This window comes from Eptatretus burgeri, chromosome 6 (genome assembly GCF_056783735.1).
Source record: "Eptatretus burgeri isolate ZD-2024b chromosome 6, Ebu_testis_v1, whole genome shotgun sequence".
NCBI lineage: Eukaryota > Metazoa > Chordata > Myxini > Myxiniformes > Myxinidae > Eptatretus > Eptatretus burgeri.
Window position 1 is genome coordinate 29,560,062 of NC_140966.1, and position 27,958 is coordinate 29,588,019.

At 46.2% G+C, this 27,958-nt stretch overlaps 1 protein-coding gene across 12 annotated transcripts in view; it reads left to right on the forward strand.

Moving 5' to 3' along the window:
• LOC147024465 (SWI/SNF-related matrix-associated actin-dependent regulator of chromatin subfamily A member 4-like) overlaps positions 1-27,958 on the forward strand; it is a 174,058-nt gene that overhangs the window by 40,186 nt on the left and 105,914 nt on the right. For all 12 annotated transcript variants that reach the window (XR_015059048.1, XM_085884423.1, XM_085884422.1 and 9 more), the window contains 8 exons: positions 1,760-2,110; positions 2,903-3,176; positions 3,317-3,443; positions 9,348-9,521; positions 9,765-9,938; positions 10,142-10,321; positions 10,424-10,477; positions 10,577-10,707. Coding sequence is in view for 11 of the 12 variants with exons in the window: in XM_085884423.1 (XP_085740549.1) it covers positions 1,760-2,110; positions 2,903-3,176; positions 3,317-3,443; positions 9,348-9,521; positions 9,765-9,938; positions 10,142-10,321; positions 10,424-10,477; positions 10,577-10,707 (1,465 nt within the window). In the remaining variant the exon portion in view is untranslated. The remainder of the gene's footprint in view (positions 1-1,759; positions 2,111-2,902; positions 3,177-3,316; positions 3,444-9,347; positions 9,522-9,764; positions 9,939-10,141; positions 10,322-10,423; positions 10,478-10,576; positions 10,708-27,958) is intronic.

Below are 27,958 nucleotides of genomic sequence, written 5' to 3' on the forward strand. Positions count from 1 at the left end.
ACTTTGTTTCACTTTTTGTTAAGATTCATGAAGCATTGGGTGGGACAGTGATGTCACCAGCATAAGCATTGCTATTGTTTTTTGGTGCTTAAATGAAATATAGGATAATTATGCACTATCTAGTTGCTTATTTTGAGAGTTTTGATTTTCTTGCTGCCTTACACTAACTACACTAACTTGCTCATAAGCATGTCCTGTGGGATTTATATACAACATGTAGGATTGTTTCAAAACTGGTGGCCTCTGTTTTTGTATACCTGACAAAATATCTTTCTGGCTTCAGTTTTCTTGATGCTCTACCTTGGTTCACTCTTTTTATATGGGTTCATTAATCATTTGGTGGTGCGGCAGCAAATAAATTGTTCATGATTGTTGTTTGTTTATTATTACTCCTCTTAATTGTTTTGATAGCACGAGATATCTCTGTACTATGAACGTCGTGGTGTTTTTGTTTGGTTGTTTTTGCACCACAAAACCAAAATGATAATTCTGCAATTCTGCCACCACTCCTTTTTCCGACTGCCTCAATGAATCTAACTTGTTTGTGGGGTCGGCCGCGGACCATTTTTGGGCCAAGTCTTTCCCGAAGCAGCTGGACAGGCCTTGCGTTCACTGGAGACAATTTAGGCAGGAATTTCTAATTTTTTTCTGGGTGGCATTGAAAACTCGACTACTCTTTGTGATAGAAACCATGCGACAGACATGTTTTTATGACAAAACGTGGTGGATGATTTGGGTTGCTGACCAGAACATGCCGAATGGATTTTGGTTCAGGTCTGGATGCAAATCTGGCCTATCAATGGGATAGAAAACATAAACTGTTCAGTATGGCAGAGGTATGTGTTTTACTGAGTGCCGTTCTCATTTAATCATACATTTAGTGATGTTTTGTATTATTTTATCAAGTTATTATGTATTTTTACAGCACGGTGACATCGCGCTGTTATATAATTGGCTATTCTGTCCTGTGTCTTCTGTCACACTTATGGCCGTGTACATCCCTTTGATCTTAGGGCTATAAATAGAAATTTGTCCAAGTCACAAATCTTCCCATCATGCATGCTAATTCACCTTGTCTACATTTAAATTTTGTAAATGCAAAATTGTTTCATCATTCTTAACCTAGACTTTTACTGCCCCCAGCCGCGTGATATCGAAGTATTCGCTTCTTGTTATATTTGTTAGGTGTCCGAACAGGTGTTGTTTTGGATGTTAGGTGTCGTTTTGGGTGTCTGAACATCAACCTCTCAGGAACGCATCTTCGATTTATAACACTATGTCTATTGAAAATCTTTTTTGCTATTCACATTACTTTTGGGGAGTACGTCTCGTTCATATCGCGAGCAGTGCCAGTACGTGGCTTTAAGAATAAAAATCGCTCTGCTAAAAATTTGGTTTGTCATATATATATATATATATATATATATATATATATATATATATATATATATATATATATATATATATATATATATCGTATACACACACATAAAGAAAACGTATCGAGTAAAATCAGCCACCAAAAAGGCTGATTTTACTCGAAGAAACCCTCATATTTTAATTATTGTGGCTGTGTGAACCCTTTCATGGCCTTTTACTGTATTTATGGATAATAATTTTATCAACTATTTTACTCTTTTTGGTATTATCTGTATCATTGTAATTTTTATTACATGAACTATTTCTCTTGTTTTTTTTTTAAAACCTGATTAACCACCTGTTTTGTCTTCCCAATTTTCCTTTCTCGTTGTTCAAATAGGTTATCCTTCGCCCAGGCCACCCCCAGCAAATGGTACAGACCACCGACACAGCCCAGCCCCAGCCATACCTTCACAACCCTCAGGACCATCGACCACCCCGACCTCAGACATCCCTCTCTTTAACCCCACTCAGCTGCACCAACTGCGAGCCCAGATCATGGCCTACAAGTTCTTGGCACGTGCCCAGCCCTTGCCCGATGGGTTGGTGGTTGCGGCACAAGGTGGACGATTGCCACCACCACCTCCTCCTCCCGCACCACCGCTGCCTGTACTCCCTACCGTGGGCAGTGGACCACCTCCAACTCCACAGGCTAATTCCACCCCACCACCACCATTTTCAAGACCACCTGGTGAGTGGTATATTGATTTGAGCTGACGATCTACATGGATTACAAGTTCCCTCATGATCTTTGTGAGTACAGTGAGCTACATAAGTTGAAAAGCTGAAGATCCCACTGGATTTATGGCCCAAGGAGATGATGCTCCATTATATATTGCGGAATCACAAAAAAATGATACATCTGCTGGCAGAATGTAGGCTGAACTGGAAAATCGGTTTGCATTTTGTTTTGTAAATGTTTAGCAAAAGCCAAATTTGTATCAGCGAAATACAAAAAATTGGCCTAATTTGGTACATAAGACCGTCTAACTGGGTCGCTATGTTTTCTTTCTGCTTGGTCCACACTATATTCATCATGCCTTTCACTGCACATGCTGCTTTTTCACAACTGCCTTCTCCCAGCCCTTCCCAGACTCATCTGATGACAAAGCAACTTTTCTCAAAATGGTGGTTTTCACCTTTTTATTGCTTTGTCAGGATATCTGACTTTGTATTCAAATGGTGTCTCTGTTACCAAGTGAAACGCATGGTCACAAAAATAGAATGCCAGATACTTAACAAACCAATATGCCCAAAACAACCATAAAAGTTAAAAAAAATAAAAACAGCAAAAAGTTTGAATCTGTATAAACATTCCACAATAACATTGCAGTATGATTAACTTGGTCTTGTGATATTGATGTTTGTAGAAAGATATTGTGTAGGATTAAATAAATGGCCTTTGTACTTATTTTTGAGATGAGATGAATGATGGAAATGTTTCACAACGGTGGCTCTGCTCTTCGTCATTTCCAAATTACAGGGCCTCCCACCAATCAGACTGCCAGCATCCCCGCTGCTGCAGCCACCCCCGTTAAGGGTCCTTCACAGACTGGACAGGCACCTCCACAAGGGGTTCTTTATGGACCCTCTGCCCCAGGGCGGCAGTCTGGTGTGCCATCAGTGCCCGGGCCGCCTCCACATGGCAGTGGGCCACCACTCCCATCGTTCGCCTCATCACGCACTGCAAAGCTGGTGCAAATGCAGAAACCTCGAGGAATTGATCCTGTTGAGATCTTGCAGGAAAGGGAATACAGGTGCATGACTGTGGAGATCTTGCATGAATACACTGGTAACTTGTTAAATGACAGCTACAGTTTAATGGCTGAAAATTTGTCATGGAAGTTTAGTTCTGAAAGTGAAATTGCCTTCTTGAATGTGTACGTGGTTTTGGCAGGCTCCAGGCCCGGGTGGCCCACCGTATTGGTGAGTTAGAACGGTTAGCCGCTGGGTTGCCCTCTGATCTGCGTACCAAGGCGATGGTCGAGCTCAAAGCCCTTCGTCTGCTAAACTTTCAGCGTCAGGTAATCATCAACAGCCCTTGGCCCACTTCCACGCTTAAAGCTCAGCTGTCACTCACTTCACTGTCACCACTCTGCCTATCCTTTTTCTTTGTTTCTTCACCACTTTTTTCATTTTTTTTTTCCATCATTTTATGCAGGTATTGAGGCTCATGGAAGAGCAGAACAATGAGGAGCAATGGATCTTCTGACAAAATTGGGCAAAATGAAAACAGTGGAACAACACAAAAACTGATGGTGAGGTGAGGCACCAGACTTGCGAGAGCAGGACGGGAACACGAGTGTGATACAGTTCTGTTGTGCAAATGGGAGGGACTATTAGGTGACTGTGGGGTGGGTGATTGCAGGAGAGGGAGGGAGTAGAGTTTAAATCTTGTGTGCAGGAACTCAAAACCATAGACTGTCGAAGACAGTTCCAGAGGCGAGGAAAAGGGGTATGAAAGAATGGGGTTGCATATTGAGTTTTGCCAATGGGGAGAATAGCAACAAATCGGTTTCTGACAACTTGTATGACCCAGAGGTGCAGTGGCTGGGCAGAGAGTCGGGGGAGCAAGACTAAAGTGGAGCCGGTATAAGTACACCTGCCTTTGATGATGAGGAAGCAGGAGTTGAATCCAACACGTGAGAAACCCTTAGTTAGATATTTAATTAGTAAGTGTGTTTCGTCAGGTCTTATCCCGTCATAACAGGGGACGGGGAAGATGCGTTGTGTGGGCTCTTTCCCTCTGTGTGATTTCCATCTTTACTTCCAGCAATCCACCCCATCCATCCCTCAATCCCAATTCTTCACCCTTTCACTCCTGAACATCCATTCCGCATGTTTCCCTAAAAGCCTTCAAACCCTTGCACTCGGCTTCCTGATACAAGATTCTAATGACTCACAGTGCCTTTGATTCTCGGTTCTCAAAAGGGTATTGGGCACATGATAGGAAACAGCAGCACAGGTCCACAATGTGAGGAGCTGAGGATGGCAGATGTGTCAGTCCATGACACTCTGGATGAAGCTTTGTATACCAAGCAGGCTTGGGCTGGCATAAAGTACAGGCAGTGGACAAAAAAAATGGAAACACCAATGTAAAGTCACTTAATAGGACGTTGGGCCACCACGTGCGGCCAGTATGGCCTGTATGCGCCATGGAATTAGAGTCCACCAGCATGTGGAATTCTTCCACGAGAGTCAATCAACTCACACCTGTTTGATGGAGGTGGAAAACGGTCTCGGGTGTCATTCCAGAATATCCCATAAATGCTCGATTGGGTTTAGAACTGTGACTGAGAAAGCCATGACATATGGATAACATCAGTGTCATGCTTATCAAACCTTTAGGCAACCACATGTGCTCTGTGGATGGGGGCATTGGGGGGGGGGTCTTCTCTTGGAGCCATGCTAGCCATATTTATAGGCAACCAGGCCTGTGCAACATTTTTATACGTACCTTAAGAATGTTGGGATGTTATTTGCTTAATAAACACATGGGCCACACCTCCGTCAAATTCAACACCTCAAAGTCAAAGACACCACACCTCTTGGTGTCCCCCGTTTACCCAGGTGTTTGCTTTTTTTTGTCCCCTACCTGTACTTGGGCCTGCAGATAATTCTGAGGGGGGCAGCTGGCCTTGGAGGCCAACATGGTGATGTGATCTGTCAATAACAGGTGATAGGTGATGGTGAAAAATGAAAGGAATATTTCATCCCGAGTTACATTGAATCTCGAGGAAGTTTAAATGAAATTGTCCATATGTGGGAAGGTGATGGGTGGAGTCACCTCATTTTTTGCACATCAGTGAAGAAGCGTGACCACCTCTACCAGCAATGCAGTCAGACTGATGCCTACTTCTGATAAGCTGCCAAAGTCCAGCTTGGGGATGGTATTTCAGTCTTCCTGCAGGAAAAAAAGCCAACTCTTGAATATTGCCTGGGGTATATTCCCAGGCTCAAAAACATCTACCCAGGGTGGATGGATCAAAGGTATTCTGCAGTGTTGATGTTGGAGGACATCCAAGGTTATACTGATCAAATTATTTGGTGCTGCTGAAAGAAATCGGTCACTACCCAAGATTATTTTGACGTATTGTCATCAGGTCAGGTATGGGAGCATGTGCCAGAACAGCGCGTCGCTGCGTCCACTTTCCGCCAGTACTCCAGGGGCCTCCGTCTGGCCTTCCCCCAGTCAGATGCCAGGCCCATCCCCTTCTCCTTGATATGCTGGTCAACCTGCTGCAACCACGAGGCACATGGTCGGCCCATTGGCCTCCTCCACTCACGAGACTCCCTCGCTGAGAGAATCTGGTGAGCAGGATCAGCGTCAGGAAAACGAGCCACATGTCCATACAGCCGCAACTGACGCTCACGGACCATGCAGGTAACAAATCTCATCCGAGTCTCTCTCAGCAACCGCTCGTTGGACACAAAATCTGACCAGCGATAGCCAAGGATTCTCCGAAGAGACCTGGTACCAAAGGAAATTAAGTCTCCGTCTCAGATCCTTGGTCAGAGTCCAAGTCTCGCACCCATAGAGCAAGACTGGAAGTACCAAGGACCTGAAGACTCGGACTTTCGTCCTCCCGCACAGGTACCGGCAGCGCCACACCCCATGATCCAGTGAATCCATGACTCCCCAGGCCCGACCCAGACGTTTATTGACCTCTGACTCACAGCCAGCAGAGACATGAATATCACTGCCAAGGTAAGTGAATCTCTTCACGACCTCAACATCCTCACCACAAACAGGCACAGACAGGACAGCAGCATCCAATATATCATTGAAAGCCTGGATCTTAGTTTTGACCCAAGAAGCCCGTAATCCCAGCGGCTCCGACTCCTCATTCAGCACCTCGAGGGCCCCCAAAAGGATATCTAAAGTCTCCGCAAAGATGACTGCATCATCTGCAAAATCAAGGTCCGAGATCTTGACATTCCCAAACGATGCACCGCAGCTTGATCTTTCCGTCATCCTCCCTAAAATCCAGTCCATACAAGTGCTAAAAAGTGTGGGGGCCAGTACACACCCCTGACGAACTCCAGTAACAACTGGAAATAAGTCAGAGATGGTACCACCACACTTCACAACACTCTCAGTACCAGAGTAGAGTTCAGACATCAGATCGATCAGTTTTGGTGGCACCCCACGAAGATCAAGAATTCTCCAGAGGGCATCCCGATTCACTGAATCGAACACTTTACAGAGATCAACATAGGCTGCAAGCAGCCCCTGCCGAAACTCTCATCTGTGTTCGGTGAGGACACGAAGTGCAAGGATACGGTCAATCGTTGACCTCTTTGGTGTAAAGCTTGACTGCTCTGGACGCTGGTGCTCAAGCAGATGGTGGCGAACCCTATCAAGAATTATCCGAGCAAAGACTTTGCCCGGCACTGAGAGCAGCGTCACCCCTCGGTAGTTGTTGCAGTCTTGGCACTCACCCTTCCCTTTCCAGAGAGGGACAACAAGGCCCCTCTTTCAATCAGTTGGGATGATGCCTGTGTTCCAGGCAGAGCACAAAACTGCATGCAACAACATGAGTGCAGCATTTCCACCACCCTTGAGAAGTTCAGCATGGATGCCACAGATCCCTGGAGCTTTACCGTTTCAACTGGTTCACCACAGCCCGTGTTTCCACAAGCGAAGGTGGACCACAATTGATTGGAGGGTCAGCAACAGGCATTGTAACACCATTGACGTCCAACTCGACAGCTGGGGGATCAGCCTGGTACAACCGCTCAAAGTAACCGGCCCAGCGGGCCTTCACTTCAGACTCCTCTGTTAAGAGCCTACCACTCTCTGCTCTAACTGCAGTGATGCAAGGGATAGGCTTGGATGAACGAAATGCGCGAATTCCCCTGAAAGCGGGACGAGAATCACCTGTCCACAGGTGATGCTCTACCCCCTCACAGATTCCTCGCACATAGGCCTCCTTGTCCACCCTTAGTGCATTTACAGTTTTACGCCTCAGCTCCCTGAACAGTTCAGCTCTGCCATTCAGCCTGGACCTGCGACTCTGGTCAATGGTATCCAGTGTCCCTTGAGAGACAAAATTCTTCTTTGCCCTGCGGTGAGTTCAAAGACATCCACCAGCAACATCAAGGATGGTGGTCTTGAAGGTAATCCATAACTCTTCAGGACCCCCCCCCCCCAAAGCACCCAGACACCCCAAATGTCCACTCAGCCTGTTCGCAAACTCCTCAGCTACTCTCTCATCCTTGAGCTTGCCAACATCCAGTCTAGGCTGGGATGGTACCATTCTCCTGGATTTAAGGTGCAGCTTTAGAGTTGCTACAACAAGCCGGTGGTCAGTATTGAGGAACTGAGCACTCCGGTAGACCCTGCAGTTTTGGATCATCCTCCAGCGACCGTCAACGAGGACATGGTCAATCTCCTTTGCCACACCGCCAGCGTTGGAATACCAAGTCCAGCGATGAGCTTGTGGGCGCTGAAACCATAAACCGGCCACCCGAAGTCCATGACTTCTTGCAAAGTCAAGGAACTTAGTGCTATTCTGATTCATAGTTCCTGACCCATGGGGACCAACACACGTCTCATAACCATCCCTATCAGTTCCACTCGATGCATTGAAATCCCCCAAGACTAAAAGTGTATCTCATCTGGGGCACTGATCAACCACAGACTCGAGCGTGGCATAGAATGTGTCCTTCACGGTGAGATCACTCGCCTCAGTCGGAGCATAGACAGAGACCAGGGAAATGACACCTCAGGAGTGACGAATCCTTAGTCTCATCATACTCTCGTTGACCGGTGTTACCTCAATTATCATTGGGGTCAGCTTATTGGACACAGCTACAGCAACTCCTTGGGTATGGTAACCATCAGAGCGACCAGACCAATAGTAGGTGTAACCACCCACCATTATCTCGCCGCAATCCGGTGTCCGAACCTCAGAGAGAGCTGCAATACCGATGTCCAAACGCTTGAGCTCAGATGATGACAGAGACAAGTGATCATCCTCTCTTAGGGATAGGACATTCCAGGCACCCACCCGAAGGGACCGCCTCAGGTTAACCCAAGGAGACCACTGTCTGGTGGACGACACCTCAGCACCACTCCGACACACTCTCCCGCAATCTGACCCAGGGATGTTACCCCGTAGTTTCCCTCCTTTCATCAAACATTTGGGGTCCTGAAGGCTTTGCCCCAATCCCGTCATCCGGTGAGCTGTCCTGCGAAGGGAAGCTGCACAGGAGGTACTCCCACGGAGTGGGTTTTCAGACTTTTTTGCGTTTGTGTGTTTTGTGGAATGAAGGGTTTTACAGTGGCCGGAGTGCAAATCCTGCCACCAACCTCCTAATAAAAAAGTAACCCAACTGCAGGAGGACGTCCGCAGACACAGTTGGGCACTAGATATGGATGGCCGGTGGCTCACAAGGAGCTCCTCCGCCCTTTGACAGGTTTTGTTTTTAATCCTGCTGGGTATCCATATCCAAACACCCTCCTCACCAGAAATTGTCATCAGGGATTGTCATCCCTGAGCATGAAACTACGTCTATGAAGCTGCATCCACGAAACAGCTACGGGTCTGATAATTGTGTGAAGGTCGGCTTGTCCTGTGATCCTACTTTACAGAATGCACAGCTCGGTTTTACTATTTGCAGTAATCCCAGCCCATGCCTGAACTAACCCTATTTTATACTTATCATGGGGTATCATGTTGCAGTCAGCAAGACCATGCTGAATGTGTTCTCTCATATTTGAACTCTATATAAAACTTTGATTATAATTCTTCATCATGCCACAAGGCATTGCCAGTTTTGCTGCACTCTTCCTCAGATGGTCACCACACCATTAGGTCAATGTTGTTGATGGCGATTCTTCATCAAGAATGTGAGATTTATGTATAAGATTGGTGTTGTGAGCAAGAATTGCATCATTGTCCTTTGGTGGTGTATTTCTGCAGCTGCGGCAGGAAGTGGTAGCCTGCATGAGACGGGACAGCACTCTGGGTACAGCGCTGTCAGCGCGTGCTTACAAGCGCAGCAAGAGGCAGTCCCTGCGCGAGGCACGTGTTACTGAAAAATTGGAGAAACAGCAGAAAATGGAGCAGGAGCGACGCCGACGCCAGAAACATCAGGTGAACAGCAAAGGTCTTTACTTACTTTCCCAATGTCATCATCTTCCTGAGGGTGAAGAAGTCTTTGGGGTGGTGATTATCTTATCTCCCTGGTGATCAGATAATTGTACGAGTTTTGTATTTGTTGTGTTGCTGCTTCATAGTATTATGAGCATTCAATTTAGGGATATTTTAAGATGTTGCATCAAGAGATTTGACCATTAGGGGTAGGGAAGTCCTGTTACTGTCGTATTTGTCTTCCAGGAATACCTTTCGAGCATCCTACAACATGCCAAAGAATTCAAGGAGTTCCACCGAGGCGTGGCTGGTCGGGTTCAGCGACTAAGCAAGGCTGTTGCTAGTCACCATGCCAACACAGAACGTGAGCAGAAGAAAGAGAATGAACGCATCGAAAAGGAACGTATGCGGCGTCTCATGGTACGTGCAAAGTACCACTCCTTTGTTTCCTCAAGCCTTTGGCATTCTGAGACTATTTATCATACTCAAAAGTTCAAGGATGTTTTTGAATCTTCCATAGTGATTGTTTTGGATTTTTCTGTTGTCCTGTTATTGCTTGACTGGTCTCTACATTGCCTGTCAACATTGCCCTCACACTTGCTGCATCCCCTATCCATAACCAGGCAGAGGATGAGGAAGGTTACAGGAAGTTAATAGACCAGAAAAAGGACAAACGGCTGGCGTACCTACTGCAGCAGACTGACGAGTATATTGGCAGTCTCACCGAGCTTGTAAGGCAACACCAGGCGACCCACGCGACCAAAGAACGTCGCCGCCGCCGTCGCAGACGTCGTCGCAAGCAGGTACACCTCCACAAGCGTCTCACCTAGGCACTTCGAGGGAGATCACAAGCTCATTCATCCAGTAATTTTAATATTATTGACTAGTATGCCTTGTATCTCCAGAAAACAGAGGAGGTCACAGATGGAGTTGGCAGGGTGTTGGGACCTGATGGTGAGGTGAGACACCAGGTTTTTTGGTTTCCTTCGCATGAACTATAACACCTTATTTGTATTTTTAAAATTTATTTATAGCTTTTGTTGATGTTCCTTTATTAGCCCCTGGATGACAGCAGCCAGATGAGTGACATGCCAGTACGGGTTGTCCATGTGGAGAGCGGGCGATTGCTTCTTGGCGACGAGGCCCCACGAGCGAACCAACTCGATGCCTGGCTTGAGATGAATCCGGGGTTAGTGGCCTTCACCCAGCTCTGATTTTCTTAAATTGATGTGTTGGTTACATGTACAAGTGAAAGATAAGCTGTGGATCATTGTGCACGGCAGATGGAAACGAGAGGCTTATTATCCCCACGTTTTTTGTAAAAAATGGGAGTTTATTGTAATTGGCTCTGTCTGTCTGTCTGTCTGTCTGTCCGTCACACTATCTCCATCGAAACGGTTGTGCAGAAATTCACTAAACTTGGTAGTTATGATCACCACATGGCACGAATGTGTGAGAGCAGTGTCATTTGGGCCTCACCCATTGGAGCATGGTCAAAATATCAAATACCGAAAATGCAATTACACGCCCATTTTTCAACATTAAAAAAAATAATAATAATAATTGTATGTGTAGTCAAGATTGGAAGACACATGATCGATGGAACGATTTTTGTTTTTGATTTGACACCCAGTTCATGCCCTAATGGGTGGGAACTTTGGGTCACAGGGGTCAAAACGGAAGGGTGGGGGGATTTTTAACTCAAAATCTGGTATTGGGTCATTCGACCTTTTGCCATCTTTCAACTTTGCTTCAGGTGGGAAGTGTGGGGATTTCTGATGGTGTGCCATCGACTTTGCTCTGGTTGTTTTTATCTTTGATTTCTCTTTCTTTTAACAAATTGAGATTAATGGAAGAGCTGGGTGATCGTGGATATATTTTTTTTGCGATTTGTTTCTTGTACGAAGTCTAGGCTCATGGAAGAGTGAGATGACAGTGTAACACGTTGACAGTGGTTCAGTAGAACAACACGTAGATGAGGAAAGAAACTGGGGAAGGAAAAGTAGCAACCTGCAAGGTAGACTTAGAAAGTAGAGTTGGGTTAATGACTGTGTGCCAAGGGCAATGATCACTGCATCTTCCTAGTTTTTTTTCCTTTTTTTCTGATCTCATAATTCATTGAGCTACTATTTCTTGTATTCAAACAATAGCATGATAAATGCACCATTTATTGGATATATATTTTGGTCATTAGTATGCCAATAGCATCCTTATCGTAAATAGTTTATTGTGGCCACTGGTCATGCCATCAGGTTACAGTAATTTAATTGCTCCTGTTCCATATGGCTATCACATGATAATCATGAACAGTTGCTGGTGGAGACCACTGACACTATGGGTGTGGAAGTTGAGGTGTGAAGTCAAAGCTTCATTATGTCATCATGTGATGATAGTCCTGTGAAACGCTCCCATTTGAGTTACCTCACTGCATTTCATGTTAATAACTGAGAAGATATTGTTACGAATTTGGAATTCAATTGCACACAACATACAGGTTCCCTAAGTCAGCTATGTTGATAAGTGCATGTTCCCTAGATATCTCACCTTCCATTGTTTAAATGTTTTGAAATTGATTACATGCGCTGCGGATCGATTTAATAGTTAGTGAGCGAACAATGGAGACGTCCCTCCTCCTCTTCTGCAAAGAGGAAGAAGAACCCTGCCATCCCGTGACGTCAACAACTCTCCCACCCGTGGTTGAGCGGGGGGTGGATCCCGAGGGCATGAGTCACGCCGGGTGTGGGGGAGGGGGTGCAAAGGATAAAGAGGACATCTTTTCTTTGTTCAAAAAGAGTCCCATGGTAGGGCTGAGTTCGTGGGCTGAGTTCGTGAAGAGTCCCGTTCTGAGTCCCGTGGGAGGAGTAAGCTTTTTTGCTTCGGAGAGAGCAGTCGTTCAGCCATCGAGTCCTGCTTGGCTTGCTTGGCTTGAGGCCTTCGGAAGCTTTTTGCTTCGGCTGGCTCGGTGAGCTTCGGCTGCTGCTTTGTTTTGGAAGGAACTTGAGCCAGTTGTTCGGCTAGAGCTGCGAGTGGAGGATTCTTCCTCTTCTTTCTCTTCTTCTTTCTCTTCTTCCTCTTCTTCCTCTTCCTCTTCTTCCTCTTCCTCTTCTTCCTCTTCCTCTTGGTTTGTGGAGCTTTTCGTTCTCCATTTTGTTTCCCGGCTTGGTGCGACGCATCGGCCTCTTCTTGGAGTTGGATCCTCGGGGAAGCGAAGATCGACAGGAAGGATCGGTGCCTCGTCTCACCGGCACGTGTTGAGAAGCACGGGAGAATTCGCGGGAGCTCGGGAAGGATCGCGGCGATTGGATCCAGCTCGCTCTCGCTGGAGCCAGGGTCCAGACAAGTTGAAGATCACACGAGGTGGAAAGGTTCGAGTCAAGCTCTGAGTTTCAGCTCACCTGTCCTCCGAGCTGGAGCTTGTGATTGAAGGCCTCAGCCACAGTTTCGTGTGTGTGTGTGTGTGTGTGTGTGTGTGTGTGTGTGTGTGTGTGTGTGTGTGTGTGTGTGTGTGTGTGTGTGTGTGTGTGTGTGTGTGCGCGCGCGCGCGCGTACGTGTGTCCGTGGGCCCGTCTAATAAGTAGGAACTGCTGTTAAGTGTAAATGACTGTACATAATAAGTAGACGGTTGTAGTTCTTTTGTCGTGCTTTTGTTGCTTGTATAATTGCATACGTGTTTTGCCTTATTTAATTGCATACGTGTTTCATCATAATAAATGTCCTTGTGTGAATGTAAATGTGATCGTTGCGTCCATTCCCTCATTGACTGAACATTTCGTGTGTTGGGAGTTAGAAAGCCGTTGGTTTGCCGTAATAGGGGGACATTTGGACCGACGGTTCTCGGCGATTACGCCGCTCGGAATCGCGAACGGACAAGCTCGCCTCGGCGGTTTGTTCCGTACGAGATCCGTCGAGGGTGGATTACTCCGGTAGTTGGATCACGTGGGTATTTAGGTACATTGAAGATTGGCAATCGACCCTACCCCACGTGATCTGCCGATTGGCGTATTTCGGTTCTTGTACAAGGACCCGTCGCTCGGAGTTATCCGGGCGGCGATCTATATTCCGGGCAATCGGTCGGGCCGACTCGACTTGCGGTTCCGTTCAGAGCGGTCGGTTGGCGGCGGACCCCCCCCCCCCCCCCCCGGCCAGTAACAGTATATTTGAAGACTTAAGTTGATAAGGTATATTTGAAGCAAGTAGTGTGAAAATGGGTGTTCTGGTTCGTCTTGGCTCAGCCCCACCAACAGGGCCCTCCAAGCTCACCCTTCCCAAGGGCCATCACTAACCTTTGGATGATGGATAATGCTGTCGCTTTGGATTCCAAGATGTATTTTGTTGATGTTTTTATACAGAAAGGTGTATGCGATAAAGTAATACAGTACTAGCAAAAGTACCTGCCTCCAGTGATGGGAAAAGTTTAAGTTGATCCATCAATTTAAATTATTTCATTGACTTTATAAAGGTTAACTGTGATGCATTCTTGGTTTTACTCAGAGCATGGTGGTGCAACATCGGGTGGCGGAGGTTAGAATCGTCTAAAAAGAGGGCAAAATATCGCGATTTTAAATAGTGTTACTCCATGAAGTTATGCATTAAATCTACTTTTGTCCAGATGTTCATGTTCATTTTAAAGATTACTGGAAGGGACAATAACGTGACTGATTATATTGCGTCAAGAAAAGTGAAATCAAAATGCAAAATAACCAATCGGCAGCTTTTCAAACGCAGCACGGGAAGTGGCCGCAGTAAATAGGAGACGGATGAACACACGGACAAACACCATGGTTCGATATATATATATATATATATATATATATATATATATATATATATATATATATATATATATATATATATATATATATATATATATATATATACATGTCATGCGCCGCATTACAACGTTTCGGTCAAAGACGGACCGCGTATACGACGGTTGTCCCATAAGATTATAATGGAGCTGAAAAATTCCTATCGCCTGGTGATGTCGTAACCGTCGTCGTGCTGCCAGTTATAGAAAAGTACAGTATAGCACATACAATTTTGTTCAGTACATAATACTTGATAATGATATACAAGTACAGTGTGGTCCCATTATAACATGATTGTTGAGGTCCATAAAATGTCATCGCGAAAAAAGTGGTGTTGCGCTAAATCGGGATTCGAGAAAAATCAGCATTCAAACTGACCCAATGTTGACCTAACATCCTAAAACCCTCTTATTTTCGCCCTATTTGACCCGTTTTTTGCACGTTTACCTTCTAGCAAGTAAATTACCTTTGAGTTTGAAGAATTCTGCAAATAAATCGTTGTTACAGTAGAAATTAAAACACCAATTAATTTTTAGTAAAGCTTTTTATGTTGTTAATACATTCACACTGTTCTGAAAATATACCACACAACTGACAGGTGCTAGTTTCTTCATTTGTAAATTATAACATCGATGCAATGATTACGTATTTATAAAATCCAAACGCTATTTATTCACCTTTCTATAATCGATGCGAGAGGAGATTGTAAGCAGCCGCTAACAACACACATGGCCGTCACAAACAGCCAAAGGCAAAACTAACGTGTCTTCCGTCTATCTTGGATGTGGGGCAGTGGGACAAGATGTGGAGGTGGAAGACAGTGATATTGATGATCCTGACCCTGTATAGGCCTTGGCTAATGTGTGCGTTTGTGTCTTAGTTTTTAACAAAAAAGTTTAGAAAGTAAAAAAGAAAAGAAAATATTTTTGTACAGCTGTACAATGTGTTTGTGTTTTAGGGTTAGGGTTATTACAAAAGAGTCAAAAAGTTTTTAAAAATTTAAATAGTTTATGAAGTAAAAAAAGTTACAGTAAGCTAAGATTAATTTATTATTGAAGAAAGATTTTTTTATATAAATTCAGTGTAGCCTAAGTGTGCAGTGATGTCCTAAGTTTCACATTCACTCACCACTCACTCACAAACTCACCCAGAGCAACTTCCAGTCCTGTAAGCTCCTTTCATGGCACTCCCCATACAGCTGTACCATTTAAAAAAAATCATTGCTATCGTATTTTTACTGTACCTTTTATATGTTTAGATATGTTTACAAATATTTAACATTGTGTTACAATTGCCTCCAGTGTTCAGCACAGTAACATGCTGCACAGGTTTGTAGCATAGGAGCAATAGGCTATACCATCTAGGTTTGTGTAAGTCCACTCTGATGTTCGCACAATGCCGAAATCACTTAACGACGTATTTCTCAGAATGTATCCCCGTCTTAAAGTGGCGCATGACTACGTGTGTGTGTGTGTGTGTGTGTGTGTGTGTGTGTGTGTGTGTGTGTGTGTGTGTGTGTGTGTGTGTGTGTGTGTGTGTGTGTGTGTATGTATGTGTGTGTATGTATGTATGTATGTATGTATGTATGTATGTATGTATATATATATATATATATATATATATATATATATATATATATATATATATATATATATATATATATATATATATATATATATATGTATGTATATATATGTATGTATATATATATATATATATATATATATATATATATATATATAAATATATATTGTTACGGATCTGGAAACCATGTGCATTCAAACATACAGATGTCCCAAGAGTCAGTTATTCCGTTAAGTACATGTGAGAGAATCAAAGCTGTGCATTGCGATGTCCTTTGAGTTAGGTTATTACATCTAACGAACCCTCCAACGATCATCCAACAGACCATCCAACAACCAACCACGGTACCTTCCAGCGCTTGCAACCCTCGCCTCGCTGGCCATAGCATACGGGGCAAGAACGTCCAGTCCGCCATTCCTTTGCGCTTCTACAAACGTTCCTTTTCAACATTAGATCTTCCCCTTGAGTCCACACGCGTGGAGTGGGGCGGGGGGGGAGGGGGCGGCCCTCCCGGTTTGGCCAAGGCCCCGCCCCGAAAGGGCGGACCCCATGAAGACCCTGTCCAATCGGGGCGGACGGTGACGTCTGTTTCACCGAGCCCCGCCCCGTTCGGGGAGGTCCATAAAAATACGACGTGATCCTCAGAGTGGAAGTTTTTTTTGGAGGAGTTCAGTTGGTTGGTGTGCGGTTTGAGCTGAAGTCTGGGGCGTTCGAGTGGAGTTCTGCATTTGGCTGGCGTTCGTTGTTTTCTTGGGTCCTGTCTGCGACCCTGATCTCCGCCCTGGGACTCTGACTGCTCCACTCGGGTTCCTCCATGGGCACGAGCCCCACGCATGCGACTGTGGGCCAAGCCGCACGACCATTTGCAGGTGCCGCACCATGGAGCACCCCTCCTTTCAACGTGCAGGTACCCAAGCGAACTGCGACCCTAGCTTGTCTCTCCCTCTCTGGCTACGGGGGTCTTTTCATAAATCATCTGAGTGTGCGGCTGAGTGTGTGGGCCCGTCTTGTAAGTAGAAACTGTATGTGTTTTTGAACATTGTAAATTCTTGCTTGTATATTCCACGATAAGTCTTGTTCTGTTTCTTCTTTATTGTAAATTTATTACTGTAGAAATGTTCCCAGTTCGTTTCCATCCTGTCTTTCATTGGTCCAGCATGGTTTGGATCTGAATTTGAACGGATTTGGACGAAACTTGGTGGACACGTTGGGTGTGTGTCAAGGACGAATCACTTCGATTTTGGTGAAGATCCGAATCTGGATCTTTGTTTATTATTCGACAATTATTTCATCTCTAAAGGCCCTGTCACACCTTGACGAATTAGCCAACATATGCCTGACGTGTGCAAAATTGGGCTAAAACGCCGGCACACGTCGAATACGTTATGGGTAAGTTTGTATACGTTAAGAGCACGCTAGCATACGTCGTGGAACGCTGGCAAACGTCGTAGTTCGCCGAGCTGTTAGACAAATTTTCCATGCTTGAAATTTCCCGACGTATGCCAGCGTATGACTCGCACATTCCGCATAATGCTGGCCATAAGTTGTAGGCACGTTACGTGATCGTCGACACACATTACTTGTAAGTTACTCATAAGTCGAAACACGTCGAGGTAATGTTTAGCGTACTCGAAACTTATTTCTAACCTACGAGTAACGTGTTGTAGACATGTTACGCAATCGTTGACACACGTCGACACACGTTACTTGTAAGGTCCTCGTAAGTCGAAACTCGTCAATGTAATGGTTAGCGTCAGTGTTCCAGACTCCCTGTTTTATTTTCTTTTATTTTTTTTAATTTTAAATTTCTTTTTTTCTTCAGTATGACGGTCATGTTGACACTTTGATTTCTAGTGCGGTTATAATATAATATCATTAAAAGGCTGCCGCTCAACGATTTAAATCATAACCGTCATACTGAGGAAAAAAAAAACAAGGGAGTCTGGAACACTGACGCTAACCATTACATTGACGTGTTTCGACTTATGAGTAACGTACAAGTAACGTATGTCGACATGTGTCAACGATCGCGTAGCGTTCCTACAACTTATGCCAGCGTATGCAGAATGTGTGTCGTACGTCGAGAAATTTTCAACATGCTGAAAATTACTCGGCGTACAGTGACGTATGCCAGCATACTACGACGTATGCCAGCGTGCTCTTAACGTATACAAAACTTACCCATAATGTATTCGACGTGTGCCAGCTTGGTGCGGCAAATTTTTCATACGTCTGCATACGCTGGCTAAAACGTCAACGTGTGACAGCGGCTTCACACTTCGATGTCTCGTGCAGTTATGATTTGAATCGTCGAGCCGCAGCCTATTAATAGCCTACGCCACGTGATCGTCAGCGATACGCTGCCGCGAGCTTTGCATAAGTTAGACTATCGTTGGGCATAGGTTGTGAACGCCGACAACACGCTCAGCATTCGTTGGTATAAGTTATCTATACGTGATTTAAAACGTTCTGTGTACGTTACTAATACGTTATGCAAACGTCCAAAACGTTATTATACGCCCAAAAATAAAAAAAAAACATCAATAGTTCAGCGTACGCCAGCGTTTTACATACATTTTGATACGTTGCCATACGCTGGCTAAAATGTCAAGGTGTGACAGCGGCTGAAAGTGATTCTTCACCATGGAGAGATAGAGCCAAAAACGATATCGTACTGTGTAGCATGATATTTCAAAAATGTATTGGGCCCGGTATGTTCTCATGGATCACGCATTACGTACCGGAGGTATGTGCTCTACCGAGTGCCCTTCTGGTTGTGGCATGTTTTCATATTTGTCTTCATTGTTAAAGCATGTAAACATTCTCTTCAGAAAGAACAGCTCTTATTGTAGTCAGGACATCCCCAGCAGTTAAAATCCTTCTTTTGGCAGGCACTGACATGGCTGGGATGCCCAAATATAGCCTGACTATCTTTAAAAGCAAAATAAACCATAGGAGTGCTCATGAGATCTCCATCAAGAAAGTGCATTTTCTCAGATCGACGAATACGTAGCTTAGCCCTGCACGTATGAATCTTGTCAACTATCTCAAAGGATGAATGATGTCTTAACGTTGACCTGAAACGTATCTCCAAACAAATCTTCCAATGCAGCCTTTAAAAAAACATTTTTTAATGAGGGATTCATCAACCATGTCATCTTCAGCTTGTATGGGCTGTCTACCTGTGGTATGCTGGACTGAGGGAAGTGTCAGATTGAACGATGACCGCACTTTACCTGGTACTGGTATAATTAATGTTAACTCGATACGCAAGTGACATAAGAGAAGCATCTTTTTATATACGTGTTTATCTCTATATAATTGAAGGAAAGTATGTTGTACGTTTCATTTACCTTACTCCTCTGAGAGGGTTTGACCAAGGAAGCTGAATATTTGAGAGAATGATGAGGACACACTGAAGTTGTGCCTGCACAAGTTTTGTTTGATTCCATCAAGTTTTGGAGGGGGGGGGGGGATGTGTCAGAAGAACGTGTTGTACACTTGGAGCAAGATACGGTCTGGTACACTGCTAGTGTTGATGAATGATGTTCACTGATGTGGGATATTTTGGCTAATTGCGGCACTGCCAATTCAACGCATTTCATGAAGAGGAAGCTGTGTGCACAGCATTGGTTGGCAAGTTAGGTAACACGTGCTTCTCAGTGTTTTGACACCACGCTGACACCGAATCGTGTCAACTCCCACACTGCTGCTGCTGCACCAATGTGTTAATTACATTTACATATAGCAATTGCTGCACAGAGGCAAAACACAAGAACCTCTTGACAGTGTCAATAGGTACACTTTAATATCACCCGTGTTTCAAGTTCTTTGCGGTTTCCTTTCCTGTTTTCCTGCGTTTGTGGGTGTTTTTGTTCTGCTCAATGACTCTTGCTTCCAAAGCTAAAGATTGGTCTCGTCCAAATTGTAACTTTGTTTCCTGCATTGTTCGTCATCTTCTCTACCTGTTCATGCATTCTATGCATTGTTGTTACTTACGAAATCTAAAAATTTTGTAAGTATATTGATGACTTCCGTCATCTGTTAGTGTGTTTGTTTGTGTGTATGTTTATTTGTTTGTAGGCACGATAACTCAAGAACGGAAGAAGCTACCAATTTCTATGGTGTACGAGGTGCAGTGGAACATGAGAAGCAAGAGTGTTAGCATCAACTCCGCTTTATTGCGCGTCCGGAAGTACATTCCTGCCACCCCTCACGGGCGAGTCATGATATACGAAAACCCAATCACGTGATACAGCACACTCCTCCCCTCGTAAAATGATAAGTCAAATGATGAAAGGACAATCATAACATGACCAACCGAAACCAATCAACACTCATAATCCTCCAAGTACCACGGCCGCACCCTAACCCGCCTCGGACGGGCAGCACCGCCAGACAGCCCAGGCTCAAACGCCTCCCGGCTCGGTTGAGGTGACACCCTCGCCGGACTCGAGCCATTCGCAATAACAACTGTCCCCAGCCGACCAGCCTGCCGGGCGTCCCCGGGCAGGACTGAATCAGGCGAAGACCCCCCTGGGCGTCGGCAAATCCGGCCCTGGCGATACAACGTCTGGCCACGGCGACATTACAGGTGGGGGTCCCACATCGTTTGGCCCAGGGGAGTGTGGGGGGGGGGGGTGACGCTGAACAGCGATCATGCATTTGGTCCACGTGCCGCTTCCACACCTCCCCACCATCAGTCCGCACCTTGCAATTCGCCGGCCCCAGTACCACAGAGACCACAGCCGGCACCAATTTGGAACTGTGGAAATAATCGCGCACCTTTACCCGCTGTCCCACATCGAAATGGCGCAGCAGCGTCGGACGCGACACCGTCCCACTCCCCGACCCTCCAGGTCGCAGCAAATCCAGTCTGGACCGCAATGCCCGTCCATAGAGACGAATGGCAGGCGAATAACCCGTGACAGGATGAATCGCGTTCCTGTAATGGAGCAAAAAGACATCGACCACTGTCTGCATAGGTGCAACACCCACCCCCCCCCCCCCCCTGCGCAAAGCCCGTTTCGACATCTTAACAAACAACTCAGCCTGCCCATTCGTCTCAGGATGATACGGTGCGGACCTTAGATGTCAAATACCATTTTGACGCATAAACTCATCAAATAAACCTGTGATGAACTGCGGACCGTTATCAGAGACCAGGATCTCCGGTAATCCTTTATTAGCAAAGATCGTCCGCAGTTTCTCTACTGTAATGTTTGCTGACGTATGCTGCATGACTACAACCTCCGGCCATTTAGAGAATGCATCGATCACAACCAAAAATATTTTGCCATTAACCGGCCCCGCAAAATCTACATGGACCCTCTGCCAGGCTCTGCCTGGGGTCGGCCATAGCCCCGAGGCCCGACACGGGTTATCAGCATCTGTTTGACACGTGGCGCAACGCTTAACCAACTGCTCAATGTCTTTGTCCAACCCCGGCCACCACAACAGGCTACGAGCAAGACTCTTTGTCTTCACGACGCCAAGGTGACTGACGTGCAGTTCTTCCAAACACCGCTGCCTGAACTTCATTGGAATCACCGTCCTCATTCCCCACATAATGCACCGTTGGACCAACGACAGCTCCGATGCGCACGACGTGAAAGGTTGAAATGCCGGTGTCAAAGGTAGATCGCTCCAATTCCCCGTAGAAATCGCCTGGACGACACGGGCGAGCACCGGATCACAAGCCGATTCCACCGCGACCTGTCTGGCTGTGATCGGCCCGCTTTGGACCTGGCCCAGCGCGAACACATCGACCCGGTCGGCCGAATCAGATGCAGCTGGACCCTCCGCACACGGCAAGCGTGAAAGCCCGTCGCAGTTAGCATGCTTCTCGGTGCTTCGGAACTGAATATCATAATCGTAAGCAGCAAGAAACAGACACCACCGCTGTATTCGTGCGGCCGCTACCACCGGTACCCCGCGTTCGGGTCTCAGGATGAATTGAAGCGGTTTGTGATCCGTCTGCAAAGTGAAATGCCGCCCCAGCAGGTATTGATGAAACCTCCGCACACCCCAGACGAGGCTGAGAGCCTCGCGCTAAATCTGGTCATATTCCCACTCTGCTGCGGACAGGGTCCGGGATGCAAAACAAACAGGCCGCTCGGAACCATCGTCCATCCTGTGGGAGAGCACTGCCCCGATGCCATATGCAGAGCTGTCGCATGCCAATAAGAGCGGACGCACAGGCTCGTAGTGCACGAGGACCGTATCCTCTGTGAGCAGCCGCTTGACGCGGTCGAACGACGCCTGGTGTGCAGGCCCCCAAGCCCAGCGCTCGTCCTTCCTGAGCAACCGTGTTAACGGCGCAAGTTGTGAGCTGAGCCCGCGCACGAACATTTGGTAATACTGGGCCATACCAATGAACGAGTGCAGCTGCGTCTTGTCGTGAGGCGGTGGAAGGTTTTGAATCGCCTCCACCTTCCGAGGATCTTTCAACAGCCCCTCCGGCATGATGATGTGCCCGAGGTATTCCAAGCGCTGCTTGAAGAACGCGCACTTGTCCCTGTTCAAGCGCAGGCCGCACGCTTCGAGCTTTGTCAGCACTTGGGCAATGTTCGCAAGGTGCTCGTCCGCCGTTTTCCCCGCAATGAGCACATCGTACTGGTAGGTCTGAGCGGGCAGGCCAATGCAAACCTGATCCATGGCTTTCTGCCACAAAGCTGGGGCCGAAGCAATCCCAAAACAGAGTCGGGTATATCGATAGAGCCCTTGACACGTGTTGATTGTCAAAAGCTCGCTACTCCTGGGATCCATCGCCAGGTGAAAATATGCATCACGCAGGTCTAGCTTCGTGAAGTATTGACTCCCCGCCAATCGCGCATATATTTCATCGATTGACGGCAGTGGATATTGCTCCACGCTGAGCCCCGGGTTAACCGTGGATTTGAAGTCCCCGCACAATCGGACGTCTCCATTCCGTTTCAGCACCGTGACAACTGGGGTGGCCCAATCTGAGTAGGACACCCGTTTGATCACTCCACAGGCCTCCAGCCTATCCAGTTCACTCCTGACCTTGTCCCACAGGGCATATGGCACCGGTCGTGGTTTACAAAAACGAGGAACGACCCCCTCCTTCAGGAAGAGCTTTGCCTTCACGCCCTTGAGTTTCCCAAGGTCGTCGCAAAACAAACCTTGATGTCTTTGAATAATCTTCTCCAACTGATCCTCCCACCGGCTCGGCACGGGTTGCACAAGGTGAACTGCGGCCCATTCTAGCCTGATGCGGGACAGCCAGTCTCGGCCGAGGAGAGACGGTCCCCTCCCACGCTTGACATACAACGGAAGCGTGGCGACCTGGCCTTGGTACCGCACAGACACGTCTGCCATCCCGACTGGCGTTATCTTCTCACGGGTGTACGTAAACAGCGTGAGGTTTGACCTGATAAACTTCAGGCCGTTGAGTGTACGCGCGGTCTGTTCGCCGATGATTGACACAGCCGCTCCCGTATCGACCTGAAACGTGATCAGCGTTTTGTTCACTTCGATTTCCACCGTCATCGGGCGCGCCGCCGCCGGGCCAATTGAAAACAGGCTCAACAACGGCCGCCGGTTCCGCCCCGGGTCGCCTCGCACATCGCCATCCATGACCTTAACGGTGGCCAGTGCCCCACGGCACACACGCTTCAGATGACCCACCTTGTGACAATTTAAACACACGGTGCCTTTATACGGGCACGCACGGCGCAGGTGTCTACCTCCGCATCCCAAACACGTACGCGGGGTTACCTCGCCGCACGTGCGGCCGCGCGGCGACGTCCAACCCGCACCGAAGGTCGTACGCGCGTCCCAGGGTGCTCGAGACCCCGCATGGCCGGTGATGGCCCGAACATCCCCGCGAGTCGGCTCGACCGCTGTAGCCATGCTGACCGCCGAGTCGAATGTAATGGCTTCACCCTTCAGCCGTAGAACCGCCGAAACCATCTTCGCATCTAATAAACCAGCAATAAAACGATATCTGAGCAGAGCTGGACGCTCCCCCGCCGTGAACTTTCAGGCCACGGAAGAATGCTTCACTTGCGCCACGAAATCAGCGACGCACTCCTCTGCACCTTTCGAGAGGCGATCGAACTGGTATCGAGCGAGCTGTAATGACTTCTCCGGCGCCATGTGTACTTTCATCTTCTCCACAACGTCCCGAAACGACAGCCTGTCATCACGGGGCTTGTCCAGCGCCACCAAATCACTCAGTAGTCGATAATGCTCCGCCGAAAGCGAAGCGAGCAAGATCGACTTCTGTTTGCTCTCGTCGACCACATCATTCGCGTGGAAATAGCATCCCAATTGCTCCGAAAACAATTCGAAGTCGTCTCCGGCGAAAACGGGCACATGCCCGTTTTCAACCATCCTCGTCAGCCAACTATGATGTACGAGGTGCAGTGGAACACGAGAAGCAAGAGTTTTAGCATCAACTCCGCTTTGTTGCGCGTCCGGAAGTACATTCCTGCCACCCCGAGCGGGCGAGTCGTGATATACGAAAACCCAATTACGTGATACAGCACAATTTCAAATTACAACACGTGATTCAGGAGGGTGATGGCTAGTGCTGATTAGATTTTGGTCAAAATCGCTCAAAGGTCAAGGTCACAGTGAGGTCAAACATTCGATTTTTGATGGTTTGGTACAGAATCATCGTAGAAACTTCTGGTTTGCGTCGCTACCTTCTCTAAAGACAGCTTTTATTAGACAAGGTCAGAGGTCAAGTTGACGATTTCATAAGTACCAGTCTATGACTGCTTGTTTGTTTGTTTGTGTGTGTGTGTTTGTGTGTTTGTTTGTAGGCACGATAACTCGAGAACGGAAGAAGCTACCAATGTCAAATTACACCACGTGATTCAGAAGGGTGATGGCGAGCACTGATTAGATTTTAGTCAAAATCGGTAAAAGGTCAAGGTCACAGGTGAGGTCAAACATACTTCCGTAAATTCATCTGGAGAAATCCAGTATTTTTGCTTCACTCGACGTTATGAGTTCGTTTTAACTTCGATTTTAATTTTGTCTTCGGTTTTTGCGATCGCTTAGGACGCTTAAAACTCGGTTGTCGAAATTCTGATAAAAATCAGATGTTTTGGAGACGTTTTAAGATCGTATAAAAAATATTTCACTCGCCGTGTCACGGGTCGTCACGTGGTGCAGCGCGCTCGAGCAGTGGCGGTGTTGAGTCACGTAATGGTTTTCCGTGTGCACGCTGACTGTGTTTTCGATAAAGACGGTGTTTAAATGTCATATTTTTATCCCAATAAAGGTTATCGTCGCATGCCTAACTCGCTTAGCCGTCGGATTATGTAAAGATTGTTGGTGGATGGCCGAATATTACGGTTTTGTGACTTTGATAAAATAATATTAAATAATTGCGTGGAGAAATGGAGATTTTTGCTTCGGTCGACGTTACGATTTTTGATGGTTTGATACAGAATCATCGTAGAAACTTCTGGTTTGCGTCGCTACCTTCTCTAGAGACAGCTTTTATTAGACAAGGTCAGAGGTCAAGTTGACTATTTTGTAAGTACCAGTCTATGACTGCTTGTTTTTTTTGTTCGTAAAATTTAAAAAAATCTTTTTATTGAGTTCACATTTATGAGCCTTTGTAATCACTTCGTCATACACCTCAACTATTGATCTTTTTCTGTTGCTCGCTCTTTCTTCTTTCCTCTGCTCCTTTCTTCATGTTCAGATTCTCTTCGTCTCTCTGCCCCTCTCCTTTCCTCTATCCCTTTTTCTATTATCTTATCTTATCCTTTCCCCCTCTGCGTCTTTTCCCATCGTTCACATAAACGTACTCCAATATAAAAGTTTAACTTTCTTCTGTTAGTTGTTCATCGGAAAGTAGCGATACGTGGATACATAACCCCCCTCAACTCTCATGGCTCTCTCTCTGCCCACAGGTCATTCTCTCTCTCTCTCCTAAAATATTCCATACTTTCTCTTTCTCCTCACCTCTCTACTATCTTCCAAAATGACTACTTCCTTCCACTTATGTAGCCTTTCCTCTATCCTTCCTGGCTTGCTCACACTCCTGCACCACATGTCTCCTCATCACGTTGTTGCATGATTCTTTTCTTTGTTCTTAACTTCCCTTATCTCGACTTTGGCTGCGATGTCTGCGTATTACTGAGCTTGTAATTCATAAATGAAACTCAATTATCAGCAAATGTCCTCTCACACCCATGAACCCCTCCCTTCCCAGACCCCCCACCTTCCCCCACATTTTTTCCCCTCCAGCATATGTACTCCTACTCCCAAACCCCCTCCACCCCACCATCACTTTCACCCTGTCCCTACCACTGCTCCACTACCTTTCCCACCCATGCTTTCCAAGTCCCTCATCTCCGATTCATCCCCCTTCCATAACAATATGAACTCCTTTCAGAAATCACAGATCTATCCTTAACAGGTTGTTGCTGCCACACCAGACATTGTATATGGATATATTTTTAAACATAAACGTCCCACTCAGGATTTCCTCGCGTTGTTTGTTTCTCCAAAGCCATTTATTTATTTTGTCGATTTGACAGACATTATACCAGTTTGGCTGTCAGGTTGATATTTATGTCAAGACCTCAAGACATTAACCACCCACACCAACTGTCTTCCTCATCTCTGGCTATTTAAATTACCACTTTAACAGTTGGATCTCAAACAACAGGTTATGGCTTTCTCTGGACATATCTCGGTTGTTTGGCAGCCTGATACCCCACTCTGCGTGCTAAGCTTGCTGCGTTCTTATTTCCTCCACTCACACATTTAGTGCGAAGCTCATAATATAATCCACTTATTTCACTTGTGTACTAGGGTCAGGCGATATATCGGTTATATCGGTATAATTTTTCCTATCGATATACGGCAGGGGTCGGGAACGTTTTTGACTCAGAGAGCCATTAAAGCAAAATATTTGGAAATCTATTTCAGTGAGAGCCATATAATATATTTTAAGACTGAACTCAACTAAATGTGAGTATAATAAGCCTCTGAATTTATTCTTTTAAATAATGTTGTTATAATACTCACCATTAATGGGACTTCTGGTGCTGCATGGATTTGCTGATGGCTTTGTAGTCTGGTTGGTACTTGGTGAGGTTAAGCTTCATGCAACCGTTGAGGCTTTCATCCGTTAGACGTGATCGTAGGTTGGACTTGATGTTTTTAAGATGTGAGAATGACTGCTCACATGCATACGTAGATCCAAACAAGGTCAATACAGCAATACTCACACGCTGCAGTGCGAGGTATGTGACAGGAAGCGCGTTCCAAGTTTTGATAATCAGCTGGTCTTCGGGTTGAAGTTTTTTCATTTCTGTCCACATGTGCTTGCTCGCCAACTCCGCTTTCTGTCGTGCGATTCTTTCCAAATCTTCATTCAGTGACTTGAACTTATTCACCCACATGTCTGAGGCCTTCAGGTCAGCCACTTCTGCTTCAAAATCTCTGACGGAGACACCAGGAATGTAACTCAGGTCGGCTGTGTTCAGTGAACACTCGTTTGGATGGGTGATGAACTTAAAAAGACGAGTGTGCTCACGAAATTCTCCAAAGCGTGCTTTGAATGACTGTAGGAGACTGGATGTGAAGCCAGCTAACTGGTGGAGATAAAAGTTTTGAGTGGGCTCACTTGCTGTGCATGCATCTTTAAATTGTCGCAGTTTTTTAAACTGTAGTAAACGACCTGTTTCAAGATCCATGATAAAGAGCTCCAGCTTGTTTTCAAAAGCAAACACGGCTTGTTGAAGGGATAACACTGTATTTCCAATGCCTTGCATTTTCACGTTGAGCTCGTTCAGATGTTCAGTCATATCCACGAGATAGTAAAACTTGAGGAGCCACTCAGTTTCGGCTAGATCAGGATGCTCAATCCCTTTCATTTCAAGGAAAGTCCGGATTTCGTTCAGGCAAGCCGCAAAACGGCAAAGCACCTTCCCTCTTGACAATCAACGCACATTGCTGTGCAAAAGCAGACCGTGATAGTTATTTCCAACTTCATCCAGCAGTGTTTTAAACTGGCGAGCATTTAAGGCTCGGGCAACAATAAAGTTGATCACA